This window comes from Tiliqua scincoides, chromosome 2, assembly GCF_035046505.1.
Source record: "Tiliqua scincoides isolate rTilSci1 chromosome 2, rTilSci1.hap2, whole genome shotgun sequence".
In the NCBI taxonomy this organism is placed as follows: Eukaryota; Metazoa; Chordata; class Lepidosauria; order Squamata; family Scincidae; genus Tiliqua; species Tiliqua scincoides.
Window position 1 is genome coordinate 225,791,489 of NC_089822.1, and position 14,928 is coordinate 225,806,416.

Here is a 14,928-nt window from a genome sequence, read left to right on the forward strand (position 1 = left end):
GTCCTATACGGTGTAGCTCACTGCTCCTTCTGTTTTGAAAAGCCAGTGGCCAAAACCAACAGAGGAGACCAGAGAATGGGGCAAACACTATTCAACACATTTGTGTTTTTGCTTGATATGGAATGCTGCTGAATTGCAGTTTATTCTAGGGCTTTGCCAGGAATACTCTTGGAACTACTGAGACAAGACTTTGTGAACCTGTGCAGACAACAAAAGTTTGGTTAATGTCTACAATTCATGTAATTCAGCTCAGCATCCTAATGTTCTGGCAAGTCCTGTTTGCTAATTGGCTCCTTCTTTGACTGAGGCATTGACAAAAATTTGACTCTTCCCAGGAACTGGAATGTCAAAATCACTCTTTTCCCAGGAAGACGAAACCACTTCCTCCCTGGAAGGATTTGACCAAGGTGTGCTGATCAGTGGCAGTTTGGATTTGGCAAGCGAAAACCTAAGCTGAATTTTGGAGGAAACCAGTCCAATCAGTCAGCATGCTGGCTTTTGCACTTCTGTAACACTTGCTCAGACTATGCCAGGGGAGTCAAACCCATTTCATATAGGGGGCCGAATAGCATTCATGGTGCCTGTTGAGGGTCAGGAGTGACATCTTTAAGCAGGAAGTGACATCATCAAGCAGATGATGGCCAGAAGCATTTTATTCTCAAATAGCAACTCATCAGTTGCAAATCTGGATTATATTTTCAAGATAGGAAGAGCATGGTCACCTTTGCAGTGTTGCTGCTTCCGCTGAGGCACACTTCACAGCTCAGCAGTTGAGAGGTGCTCCGTGAAGTGATGCCTCAGCAGAAGTGCTGCTGCTGAAAGGGTGGTGCTGGGAGAGCTTCCGGGGGAGGGGGGCTGCATCCAACCTGTGGGTCTTATGCTTGACACCCCTGGTCTATACAATCATAAACAAGACACTGTAGATCGCATGGGATCTTTCCTCCAAAGGAAACCCACGCTGTAAGTAAGGGATGTACAGAAACCACCCAGAGAAATGTCATTTCTCCAATAGAAATTCATTTGAAATTAAACATTCTCAGGGCCAAAATAGACATGAAGCTCAAACATGGCCCACATTTTGGTTTGTTTTAGTTAGTACAAAAGAGGGATGCAAAACCAGGTGAAACCCCAGCAGGCAACAGTTGGTTTTATAACTCTGTGCCCACTGCAGTTCTGATCTCCACTGCATGTGCTCCACACCCAATGACTTCCATTAAGACCATGAAAATACCCCTCCCCTCCCGCACTTTGGTAAAAACTGCATGCTGAAGGAGAGGGGGACATGATAGGGAATACACCTGCAGCAGAGGCAAAGTACTAAAACAGCCCTATTTGCCCCCTCCATTTTGTCATGTTTCACGCACTCCCTGTGCGCTACCAAGTTGAATACACAATGTGCAGTTGGACTCACAACTGTTTCATTTCGGGAGGAATGCTTACATTCACTTTGAATTTTGCTTTTGTGAACTGCAAAACCCTCTGCAAGGGCAGTCCTGACATTCTAACTATTCAGGAAAGAAGATGAAACCATGTGCTTTGCCTCTCCTTTGATCCTCTGCTCCAACGCCAACTGGAGAACATACAGCTTTAAAAAGTGTAAACGGGGAAACTTATGAGGCATGGTAGCAATGGGACCACTAGACTGCCTCCAGATTAAAGGTTCATTTACCTCAATCTCCCTCAAAAGTTCAGACTGGCCGCATGTTTCCAAGTCTTCCAGAGCTTCTCCAAAAACACGCCAAAAATTATCCTGGTGGGCAGTCTCAAGACCATTTTGGCGGTTGGGATATCTGTTGTAACGTAGGAATCAAAGATTGTCAACACTCTTCTGCAGCAGGATGGAAGCCGCAAGGCTACAGCAAGTGGCTCGCCAGTAAAAGCAGAGACTTGGCAGAGTCTTCATTTACAAAGGCAAACAATATGAACTTTTTTCAGGCAAGAGTCCAAATACAAAACCTCCATGCACTGTCTCTAACCAGGGGCAAGAGTCCTTCCAAAGGAAGAATTAAACTGGCGCAGTAAATGTCAAGTTCAAAAGGACAACTCAAAAGTGCCTGTAGGAAGATTGTAGGTTTAGGAAGACGCTTTGGTGAAATAGAGAAGTAAAAGAAAAAAAGGATGCATTATGGGTAAACCAGGAGCCTCAGAGACTGTTAGTACAAAGGCGGATGGGACAGAGTTCAGATCTGAGACACAGAACACCTGAGAAGAGAGAGAAAAACACAGAGGGTAACAGACGTGGTGAGAAAATGAGAAATACATCAGGTCTCTGCGGGAGTAAATAATGTGAAAGAGATGTATATAAAATGGTTTTCCCCTAGACTGGGCAAACAATTAAAACACTGTACATGATAATATCCAGAGTACTGAACAGGACCTTGATGCAGCCTATATCTAAGCTTCTCATTTTTATTGCTCAGTGGTTATACTTTCAATGCCACACATTTTTAACCTGTTCTATGGTTCTCCTCCATGGCTAAGGGGAGGGGAAGCAACCCTTTTGAAGGAAGAGAAACATTTGCTTACTTACAACTGCCCTCCCCTTTGCAACGAGGGGCAAATCACTTTCCTCCACATTGGTCTAAATCAGTGTTACTCAGCTAGTGGTACAGGTACCACCAAGGGTGCCTGAGGTGGTGTATGGTGGTACAAACAGGACCCCTGGACACTTGCCACCTGGCAGCAAGACGAGGAACACAACCCAACAAATAGCTGTAGGAGGCTCCGAAGCAGACTTTTCAACACTTGAAAAAGCTCTTCCTCCACTCTGAGCCTCTTACTAGTGTTTGTCATGTTGCATCTGACCTCCCAACCGAGAAGTAATTGGCGATGTTATCAGCAGTTACTTCCGGTGGTACTTCGAATAGGTGGACCATGTGAAGTGGTACGAAATGTTGAGAACCACTGGTCTAAATCGATATGAAAGTCAATTCTCAACATTCTGTCCCACTTTCCCAACATCCAATCACATGACTAGGACGGGACCAGGCAGTCACATGACCTGAAACAGAACCTAGGACAGGGCCAGGCAGAGAGACGCAGGACTGATTCTTCATGACTGAGGACACTTGGGACTGGGGGCAGTTTTGACCACCACCTGAACTGTGTCTGAACACCCTGCATTAGGTCTTAGTGAATGACTGCCATTCATTCCTATGGGGGAAATGACAAAGCACTGCACTCAATGGGGACAGTGGAGCAAGGAGCATCAACACTACGCTCCACCCCTGAGCTCAAGTCACCTGGTCTTCGCTGACGAGAAAACCTCAAGACAGTGGCACAATGTGGCCTCAATACACACACATCCCCCTTCCCAGCTTCCAAGTATGATGGAAGAGTCACTAAATTGGACATTTCAGTGTCACTTCTTCAGTTTTTAAAGGGAAAACAGCAATTAAAGATGAACTTGAGTCATATGAGATGATTTTGATAGTTCATGCCAAGGAAATGATTATTGTTTTAATGGGTCAACACTACAAAGAACTGTGACACAAACACAAGGGGTGTTGAATTGAGGGTGGTTGGGTTTGGGTTTTTTGTAGAAATGCTTATCAGTGGGACGGCCTTTCCTTTTCTCCCTCCCATCCTTACATATTTTCCCCACTCCCAATGTCTTAAACCCACAGCTCTTTGTTTTCCTGCCTGTATACAAACAAGACTGTTCAGATGGTCAAAACATTTCACAAACACAGCAGCAACAAAGGTCTCCAGATGGCTTGGCCAATGGGTTCTGCAGCTGGGCATCCTTTGAGGGATTGTTGTGTGATAAGGACACTTCCAGGTGGAGAATTCCCGAGGTGTCAGGCAAGTTGATTCAGGTCACATATCACCCCTAACACACATGGGAACCGTGCCAACCCTTACTGGTCCAAACTGGGAGGTTAGTGGCTTCAGTCTGGGCAGCACAGGCAAAATAGAGGTCACTGTGTGAAATCTAATCCAGTCGGTATCAACTTCCTGCCTCAGGAAGAGCCAGAGTCAGCCCAGCCATGAAGCAAATTATGTGGCTTGCCTCTGTAGCAGGTGGTAGAGGGAACAGAAGATCTAGGGTGCTCTTCACCTCAAGTCTGCCACTATCTCCCTCCAGCCTGCCAAAGATGGAGCCACATCATTAGCTAAAAGCAGAGGAAGCAGATTGTTTGCTTCTCTACCCCCTCACACCACTCCTTCCTTGAGCAGTCCCTTTAAATTTCAAATGTCCCTCCAAAGCACATCATCCAGACACATCCTTATGGGATAGTGGATTGGATGCACTTCAGCTTAGCAGCATTTTACTTTTCTTTGGACGAGATTCAGAGTGCCTGGTCATGTGACTTGGGATTAAAAAATTTTATGCAGCTGAAGGAGGAGCCCAGAAGTGCCTTTTGGGTGGTACATCACCAGAAATCCCCCATAGGATGTACTTCTGCATGTTCACCTGTGTGCCCTATGTCTATCAGCACACAGACCCCCCCCCCCTCCAGCAGCTTCTTAGGCATACACCCCAGATTACCTTCATATCTGGGCAGGAATAAATCCAACAAAACCAGCTCAACTTTTAGTCATGTCACTCAAAAGATCAAATGTAGACCTCAAATTAAAAAGGTTATTCCTGTTCAGTAAGTTGAACGCCATTGTTCAGAGGATTCCTCCTCCATCTATGTTAACAACAACTGGACATTCTAAAGGCCAAACACAGACTTTAAAATGTCAAAGGAGTTTCATTAGAAATGGAAAACACTTTGGAACACTTTTCCAAACACTTTTGGAAAAGGGAGCAAACAGAGAGAACTTAAATTCGTAGCTGCTAGACGAACATTAGAGGAGGCAACAGTGAGAATGCTAACAGGAAACAAAGTCTAGCGTTCTCACTGTCTGGCTGCTCCCCCTGCCGTTTGCTTCACATTAGCATGTTTGAACAGGAAATAAAGTGTTTGCCATTGAAAAGGGTGAGTCATGAACCTGGTTTTGGGGGGGGAGATTTGAATAAAGTTTGCTACTATCCATGGTTTTGGATAGTACCTGCATACATTCCTCCTCCCTCCTGTGTGTGCCCCCCCCCCATTTCCTTATAGGCCAAACATACCTGCTAGGCTTGTCCCACTCATCCTCACTGAAACTGCCATCCATAAATGGGTAGTTCTTCCTGGAGTCCCCAGGAGGTGTGCTGATTTTCTGTCTGCTGGACCGCCACTCATGTGGGTGAAGAGCAATACCAACAGGTTGAGGTAAATAAGTACCTACTGGGAACATGACAGAGAGGCGAGAGACAGACAGGAAGCACACCATTGTTTTAGTAAATCAGACCATTACAACTGGAGGTAGAAAGGAAGTTCATCAATTGGTTTGGAAAGTTGGACTCTTGTTTCCAACCCTTATGCACTTGAACTATCCTTTTCTGCACCTCTGATCCATCTCACAACAGATCAGACAGAGCTGCAACCCCAGAACTGTGAACAGTTTTCCAAAATGTGGTTGTACCCTAGGCATATTATCATCAGCCGTTTTCCTAATGACCTCAAAATGGAATGAACCCCTTTCACTGCTGCTGCACCGAGTCAATGCTTTCACTGAATTACCGCTTTCAAATAGTCACAGCTCTGCAAAAAGCAGTACAGAGTCATTGCAAGTCATAAAAATTAAGAAACTTTCTCTCTCTGGTAATGTCTCTATTTTGGACATGGAAGGGGAGGGGGAAAGCAGGCATTCCAAAATAACTGAAAAGCCATAAGAAAAAGGGAACACAATTTCAAAAATTATGAAAACCTCTCTCATTATAAATAATAAGATCCACAAGTCTGAACTTTTTTTCCTAGAGAACTAGAAGCAAGCATGGCTCAACATTTGACTCCTCCAGAGACTTAAAAATCTTCTGCAGTGATGACATCTGTCACAGTGGAAAAAATCTTCAAATCATGCTGTGGGATTTAATTTGTAACTGTACAACTCTTTCAGAAGTGTGTGTGTGTGTGTAACTTTTATTATTATTAAAAAACGATTCATTCTTGCTGTGACTCCTATGCTTCTTGATCTCCTTTTCCTTTTTGAAACCCTTCCTTCATCAGTCACTGGTGGTGGCGTAAAGAGAGAGAGAGAGAGTGAGAGCGAGAGCAAAAAAACTCACGAAGTCAGCTTTCAGAGGCCTGTGTTGCAAAGACGTTGTGACAGTTGACTGTAATCACTCTTTGCAGCATCTGACACTGAAAGAGAAAGAACTAAGGGAAAAAATCTTTACTGAAATAAAGAGAATGCTGGGATGAAAAATCCATGAACTCCTTGGGTAGAGGCATTCCCCAGATTCTACTGAATACGAACGTTCTATGTCATGTCTGGAGTTTGCCCAATTCTTTTTTCCTTTAATTAGTGTCCATAACAGTGAAACAATGATGGAACTCGCCACTCCAGATGCCTGCTATCTCCTTGTCAAAGGAAAAAGTGCAGCCCTGTTTATACAAACATTTCTAAAATCTCTCTATAAATTAGACCTATTTCAAACATCTTCTTGCATGGTTCATGGATTTTTATTCATGGCCCGTACAGTTAAATGAACAGCCATCATTTTTGTCAGCATTGGGTTTGGATTTTTCTCCTGATTTCATCAGACCCAGAATGGGTAGAGGACAGAAACACACATGCTCTGTGGCAATTACCCAATGGCCCTTTATGCTGATCATCCAATCAATAGAAAATGAACCCTTCAACTGTTGCTTCCACCCCTCATTTTGCTTCTTCAGTTTTGTTTTCCAAGGAATGAATGGAATTAATCAATCGTTGCACATTTCCACAGTGACATTGTGCCAAGGAAGCTGGAACAGTCATGGTGGAGCAATGTATACTTAATAAAGCCTTCACAGATGCATTGTATCTCACTGTTCCTCCAAAGATCCTATTTGTTATTTTTTAAAAAGTTCAGAGTGTTCTACATAAAAAGACATATCATTTAAGTTGTTCAGTTACCTAATTGCCAGCCCTGTCGTTATGAACCACTTCTTTGAAATGTTATAGAACAGTGAGGGAGCCACCACACTATGACTGGCAACAGAAGGATTGGATATTACTTTAGGGCAGTGGTTCCCAACCTTTAGGAGCTCGTGGACTGAGGCAAACATTGGAATTACTGTGGACCACACTACTCCCCTGCACACAAAAAATACAATCAAATTTGTAATAGAGAATATTAGAAATGTGTTATTCATAGTGAAGATTTCTGGGTTGCTGCTTTTGTTGCCAGCCATTGCCTCAGGTGGTCTGTTCTCTGCTCTCTCTGGTGGTCTGTGAGGAAGCATCTCTGAAGCAAGTGATGGACTAGAGAGATGGTGGAGAATGGATAGCCCACAGCTGCAGCTGACACTTCATTGACAGCTACAGACAGTCTGTTCTCCACCCTCTTGGGTGGTCTGTGGGAGGAATGCTCGCTCAGAAAGATGCCTAAAATGATCAAAGGTGACCTTTTTCTGAGATATCGCTTCTTAGGATCTCATGGACTACCTATGATCCCTGGACCACAGATTGGGAACCAGTGCTTTTAGGGTCACTGAAAATCTCAATAAAAGCAGTGGTGTGGGCCTAAGAAGACCACTTCTTAGGATCTCATGGACTACCTATGATCCCTGGACCACAGATTGGGAACCAGTGCTTTTAGGGTCACTGAAAATCTCAATAAGAGCAGTGGTGTGGGCCTAGGCACCCCCTCAGGAGTGCTAGTATGCACATATAAAGCAGAATGAGGAGGGGGTGCGGAGACAGAATTCTGAGGTAGTAAAATGAAATGGTATCTCTTTGGAATGGTCACTTGCATAAGAGATTTCCTGAAAGGAGAAAACTAATGAAATGGGCAGTAGACCGAGTCAGAACATTTTTTTGTATGTTAAACAAATTTTTATATAAAAATAATTTTTGATGGTAGTTTGGAAGACTCAGAAATGGTGTTACCCCACTCTGAAGTGTGAAAGCCCACTCTGTCACCTCGTTCCAGCACGTTGGTAGACCAGGCCTAACTCAGCACTTAAGAGTGAATAGGAGGCTGGCAGGAGGACTGCATTTTACCCACCCCGTCATCCTATATATATCAAAAGAACACTCAACCGCTTGAGTGCCCATCAGGTTGTAAGCAAACTGGGGCCACTCCGAAATACGGCTGTAGTTTCTACATCCTCAGAGGACTGCCTGGGTACACAGAAGCATATATGCTTCTAAGAAAAAAGCAAAAGCAGACTGAGCATGCTCAGTGGCTCCTAGGAACCACAGAATAAAGACTGCAGTTGGAATAAAGCCAGTAGTGGAACAAGAAAAAAAAATTGCCCTGGTTGATCCTTGCTGGAGGTATTTCATTTTGTTGCCATTTCCATTTATATCTATGTATTTGATGTAATGTTTAAACACTTACTGGTATAGGTTCCTACACTCATATGATCAATAATGAACAATCCTTGCCTGGTGTACATGTATATGAACATAGGACAAGTGTATGGATGCAAGGGGTGGGGTGGGGCCAAATTTGCTGCCCCATCACATAAAACCTACTCAGCTTGAAAAACCACACACAAAAGCTTCATTGTTCCATTAGTTTCATTATTATACTACTAACTTCATAGCTCTAGATTTGAAGGTTCTTACCATCCTGGGATAGCCTGTTATGAAGTTTTATGGGCACTCACCAAAATCCACTCCTGGAACTGGAGACCTTCCACATTTTACAAGGCATCTCAAATCATATCCATAATCCTTTGACAATGAAGTCATCAACCATCCTGGCATGGATCTCAAACCCTGATCCTGTCCACACTGGCCCTCTTTCATCACAAACTTAACTCCATCATTTGCATGAATTTTTTCCCCTCTTCTTATATTTTTCCTCTTCTTTTTACTATTATTGAAATGGTGTTTTTTGAGTATTCAAATAACTTAAAGTACTTTCTCTCACTGCATTCTTTCCAAAGATAACTATTGAGTGGGGAAATGAGACTGAGGTGGAGTGGCTTTCTTGAGACCACTTAGGAAACTCACGACAGAGGTGAGTTCCCTCCAGAGAAAGTCCCAATTCTTAGCCATTATGCTATCTTTCAACACTGAACCTAATCCCTTCATTTCTCCCTTGCAACAACGGTGACAGGAAGACGTACAAAGGCAATTGTCTTTGCAGTCTGTACAGCTGGTTTCCCTGCCTGAGTGAAAGGGTGCCCCAAGGAAAAAAGATATCCAGGTTTCCCAAGACATTTCTTATTCTCCTGGTTGAAGGTGCTGTTGGATAATCCCTAAAATGTTCAGAGACCAAGAGGCCCTGTGTAAAGCAATGGATTTGACTTTTCACAGTTAATTCACTGTGCCCGAGTTCAGCACAGAAAACTGAAAATGGGAAAGGAAGCATATCTCTTTTAATTGAATCCTATGCTGAAGTAGCTCCTGCCAACGGTACCATAATTTTTTCTTCTTTGCTGTAAAATTCCTTCAGAAGCGCATGGGACCCTGCAGGGCTGGCCTTCCCTCCACAAGCCACCGAAGCGGTCACTTGGGTAGCAATATCATAGATGCACACGTAAAATATTGCACTTCCCAAGGGATATTCTGTGAGTTGAGCTTTGGGGTTATAAATGAAGGAATGAACCAAGATAAATGGAAAAGAAGCAGCTTTGTTTAAATCAAGGCTGAATCGAGGTCCATGTGACCTGGTCTCTGTGGTTTTTCTACTCTTGTGCTACTTATAGGGCCTTGATCATTCCAAATAGCACCACTTACTCCCAAATACAAGCACCCAATGTCAGCTCAACAGTTACTAATTATTATGACTACTTTCTGATAATTCATTGCCAGCTCACATGACAATGGTTTATCAGAATGCACGTTATCCTACAGAAATTTACAACAGAGCTGGAAAAAACAAATTTATTCTCTCAGAGGCACTTAGGTTCTTGTTCAGTTCTGACAAAAGGTGATCACTTCCTCCTATTGACCCATGCAATCACATAACTAAAGGAAGGCCAACTCACCCTGGCTTCCATAACCAGCATCAATTCCAGAACCATCCCAGGATTCCATAGCACTGTCTACACTGGGAACTGTGGTTGAATAAATCTCAGAGAGTTTGCTAGTTTTCTGAGAATCAGTCAGGTCATCCTCCGGGTCACTCACTTCATTCATACTCCCAGACTTTTTGGGGTAAGTTTCTGGAACCAAAAGAAAAATACAGATCAGTGCATAATAGGAGATAGCCCATGCATTGGAGCTCACAACCTTTACAGTATATTATCAGCCTTTATATTTTGTGCTGTTATAAACATCAGCTAATTGTAGATGACTTTCTTAAGAGACAGGACCAATTCTGGGCCCTCAAAGAATATAGAAACAGATATTGGGGATCTAGTACCAGCAACACCATAGCAGGGGAAAAGGTCCCTTTCCCTTTCCATCATGTTCAGATGGATTTTTGGCCTCTGGGAGCTTGAAGATGCATCAGCTGTAATTGAAATCAAAGGTAGAGAGATCGATTTCCTACAGCCATTTAAAACATACAAATCAGCCCTTCTGCTCTTGGCAATAAGTGAGCCTAAGAACATTTATTCACAAGTAAGTTTTTAAAGAAATCAATTGGAGACTTATTTCTAAGTAAATAGTTTCTGAACACTTAAAATGATTGCCACCTGGAAAATTTGCTCTTCCACCTTTTGTGCAAAGTTTATTTATTTACAGATACAGGTAAGGAAAATGGGATAAACTTAGGGCTGGGACTACATAGGTTACACATGAGGATATTGGCCATAGATTCAAACATGTCTAAATCCAAAAAAGAAATCAACAACGACTGAAAAGAAAAATAATCATTGATACAAAAATTATCATATTTGTCATTATACTAATTAATGATTAAACTAAACAATCAATATTGTTTAACTAAAATTATTTATCCAATCATAAAAAGGCTTCAAATTTTACAGATACAATATTCTTTCTGCTATACTGATATGTACAATAAAATGTTTCTTATATTGGTCTTCAGTTTCTGATATCACATTTAAGAAAAATATTTCCGGTTTGAATGGTACTGCACAATTCAATATCTCTTGTAACAATATATATCATTTTCCAATATTTCTTTACTTTCCACATATCCACCACATATAATAAAGAATTCCCTCTATCTCTTTGCATATCTAACAATTATTTGATAACCCAGGGTACATTTTTGCTACTTCCTCTGGAATTAAATATCTATAAAACAATTTATATAAATACTTTTTAGAAGATACCGCTTTGATTATCTTAATACCACTTTAATTATCTTAATATTTGTATTCCAACTTTGTTTTCATTTACATCTGCTTTGATTTGACATAATTAATGGAATATTCCTCACTTCTGAGGATAATTCAATCCATTAATATCTACAAAAAAATTTCCACTTGTTATTCAGCCATTTTCACTTCCTGTCTTAGTATTTTCTTTGTTCTCTGTCTTGTTGATATTTTCCTTCTTGCTCCTCCCACTGCTCCTTCCACTCTTTCTTCTTCCTCTTAACTCTCTTATATTTCTTGATCCCTCTCTTTTCTTCTTCCATTTTCTCCATCTTATTCTTTTTGAATTTAATTCAAGGATACTTCTTCTTGAAAGGACGCATTCTCTTTCTCTCAGAGTTCCCTCTTTTTCCCCCTAAAAATTCTGAGTTGTAATAAATGCTGCTTTTTCCATCTCCTGTCTCATTACAAAAATCTCCAATTCTTTAGTTTCATCTGACATTTGGTCCATTCTTTTTTCCATCCCCTCCATACTTTTCTTTGTTTGTCTGTTTGTCAGGGAGGAGTTTATTTGCCTCATTTGTTCAGATAGTTTTCCAACCTCTTGCTTCAATTCACTTCTGAATTCTCACAACTTATCCATTAATGAGGTCTGGCTTTCGCTAACATCCTTTAAATTTTTTGATATCATTCTTATCAGTATCAAATCAAGTTGATATAATTCTGACTATAAAAAAGAAAAATAAAATGGTCCAACAATTAAAGAATCAACCCTCAATATCTTTCTTTACCTTCTTGTAAGGCTAATTCCCAATTTTTATATCTAAAAAGAATAAGTTAATAATCCACTTCAAGTCAATATCAGTGTCCAAACATTCCCACAGTTAAAGAGTCATCCAATTCTTATTATCTTGCTTCTCTTCTTGTCAAAGATAATCTTTAAGTTTTTATATCCAAAAGGGGTGGGTCAGTAATCCAATTCAAGTTAATAACACTGTCAAATTTAGTATACCTTTAATTGTTCAGGCCTGAGTCAAGCCTTTTGTGGCAAAAACGAAAGTTATTCCATCCTTTAAAGATTAATTGTTAATTTCTTTTCCATGCATACCATTCCAACAGGGTGATCCTTTATATTCCCTTACTTTTCTTCCAATCATCCTTGTTACAAAAAAGAAAAAAAAAAGACTGCTCCAGCAGGGGCTTCTTTAAATCCACATTGGCTCTTTTCCCCTCTGGGTGGCTGCAAGCCAACGTAAATAATCTTAAAGTTGTCTTTCCCTCCTTCCAACCTCTTGATTACAATTCTTTTTATAGCCTTTTAATGAACTGGTTACTCACAGTTAAAGGCTTTGTTCGCTTTCATGTTTTATCTAGGCCGTGGGGGGGGGGAGTCCTCAGCTGTCCAAATCATCTCCGAAGATGGCATCCGGGATACGATGTGATTCAGCACAGATCAGGGAAAATATCTCTGAAATCGCCGTCTCAAGAGACTGCCCCGTTCAAGCTCTTAGCCTTTGTTCCTTCTTCTTGGCAACGAAGAGTACCTCATTGTTGAGGTCCTTGGAAAACACATCTATTTAGCAGTTCCCCCTGGAACCCTCCAAGGTTCCCTGCTACTTCACTGAGTGTTAACTCCGTCCCCTTGCTCTTCCAACTTTTGAATGTCTCTTCAGATAAAGGCTGTTATTTAGAAGAAAAGTACTGTAATCTATAGTCTCACCAACTCTGGAATGGGTTAAATTGCTTATGATGACTCTGTTGAGATGGCCTCAGCATTCCAATTTCACAGGCTTCAGAGCTGAAATGATCAAAGGCAATGCATGTCCTTTTACTCAGGCACTGTCTGCAGAAAGTGCTCCAAAGAGCTTCTCTGAGGAAAAACATGTTTTGGCTGCAGAACTATTTCAAGAGGATGTTTCCTTGCAAACATTCTGTGCCTGTAGATGTCTGATTAGTATCTGCTAAGAATGATCATTTTATAAGGCGTTTCCAGTAGAAATGGAAAACTTTATCTTCAGTTCCTTTTTCAGCTGCGTCGAGGGAGACCAGAGGATTCTTGCATGAAAAAGGATCGAGGTTGGAGCATGGTGTAAAAACATATTTTGACTGCTGTGTGTTTATGGAGTCTATGCAACTCCTTTCCTCGGGCTAGGAACTTAAAAGTATCTTTTTCACTTCCAACTTTCTTTATCCTTGTCAGCGTATAAAGTGCTCAGAAAGCAACTGGAGAAGGAACCTGTAACCACGGGCAACCAGAAGATCTGCTTTATTGATGACTAGAAAGAAAAGTGAGGAAGTTTGGGACAGGAAACTTCTGTGTACTCATGAAATGCTTAAAGACTCAAGACTGACGGTGGAAAGTAGATGTATTTAAATCTAACACTTGCACAAAATAGGGAAATCCAATGGCATGAATTCAATTCTGTTCCGTTCAGTTGTCTTCATTAAAGCGAAGAAAACCTGAAAGACTGAGAATTCCTCAGCCCTCCCCGCACACATCAGTCAGTACTTCAAGAGTGAACCTCGCTCCTTTCAAGACATCATGACAAAAGTGCAGACAAGCAGAGTCACTGCTGCATCAGAACTTCAAAGGTATAGGGGTACTGCAGAGTCACACAGTCTGATGTGCAGTTTCTGACTGATGGGTGGCTGGCAGGGAAGGATGCTGCTTACGTTTTACTCCAGTTGGTTTTTCAGCAATTCTTTTACAAATCTAATCCTGTATCAAAGCTGAGAAGCTGGAATGGTATTAAGGAAGGAGAGAGCACAATGTGAAGATGAAAAAACAGAACTTTTTCCAGACTGGCAGTTCTAAAGCTGCTGTCTACCTTACAGGGATCAAAGCCCTTTGTAAAGAAAAACAGACAGCTCAACATCTAGGCAGCTTTTCAAAACAGTGTTTCAAGTAAGCACATCAGATTACACCTGTCACAGAGTCACCTATTGATCTCTTCAACTTTCTTTTCTCCTTCGATGAAACAAGCACAATTTACTGCAATACAATAGTCTTCTACCACCTTAGCGTTAGCAGGAATGGCAGTTTTGCATTTTTAAAGCAAAGAATGAAATGATCACCATCTGCTTGCTACAGTGTTAAGGTTCCCCCAATTTTCTTTTATCACTCTGATTGTATCAAATTAGCAAGCCCACTCGGACTTGGCACGGGTAACCCATGTGCTGCCAACTTTTCTATACTCTGTAATCTGTCAGATGTGAAATAGGGATTTTAAAGTGATGGGAGATTGAGAACTTACTTTCAGTTTGCTTCTTGATCTTCAGAGTTACCGTCTCTCCAGCCATTTGGAGTAGATGAATAGCTTCACTCAGTGGCTTCCCCTTAAGGCTTACATTATTAATAGCTAATATCCGGTCTCCGACATGAATGGCTCCAGTTCTAAAGAGCAAGAAAAAATCATTGCAGCTGTTGTGCATGACCATAATTTCACTTGCAACCCAAGAGCTAGTCCAAAATGAGGCTCTTCCAGGATTACTTAAAGTTATCCATGATCAGCAAACTGATGTACATGACAGTAATGGGATGACTGTGGGCATCAATGAAAAATACAAAATATGATTGCGTTTGTATTATCCAGCAAGAATAAAACTGCATTTCAATGTAAATGTATGGTTGCACTGCCAAGCAAAATGCAACCAACACATTTAAGTTTAGACTGCCATCCTTGTAGGCTCAGTTATACTAAGCTCCTTTAAAAGTCACTGA

At 41.4% G+C, this 14,928-nt stretch overlaps 1 protein-coding gene across 2 annotated transcripts in view; it reads right to left on the reverse strand.

The window, feature by feature from the left end:
• Positions 1-14,928, reverse strand: part of GRIP2 (glutamate receptor interacting protein 2) — a 157,322-nt gene that overhangs the window by 8,471 nt on the left and 133,923 nt on the right. Inside the window, exons 18-21 of one of the 2 annotated variants that reach the window (XM_066613706.1) lie at positions 14,462-14,601; positions 9,966-10,142; positions 5,066-5,222; positions 1,670-1,790 (exon numbers count right to left, since the gene is read on the reverse strand). In XM_066613706.1, the coding sequence (XP_066469803.1) occupies positions 1,670-1,790; positions 5,066-5,222; positions 9,966-10,142; positions 14,462-14,601 (595 nt within the window). Of the gene's footprint in view, positions 1-1,669; positions 1,791-2,059; positions 2,203-5,065; positions 5,223-9,965; positions 10,143-14,461; positions 14,602-14,928 lie in introns of those variants that run through there. The other variant, XM_066613707.1, reaches the window with a different exon arrangement.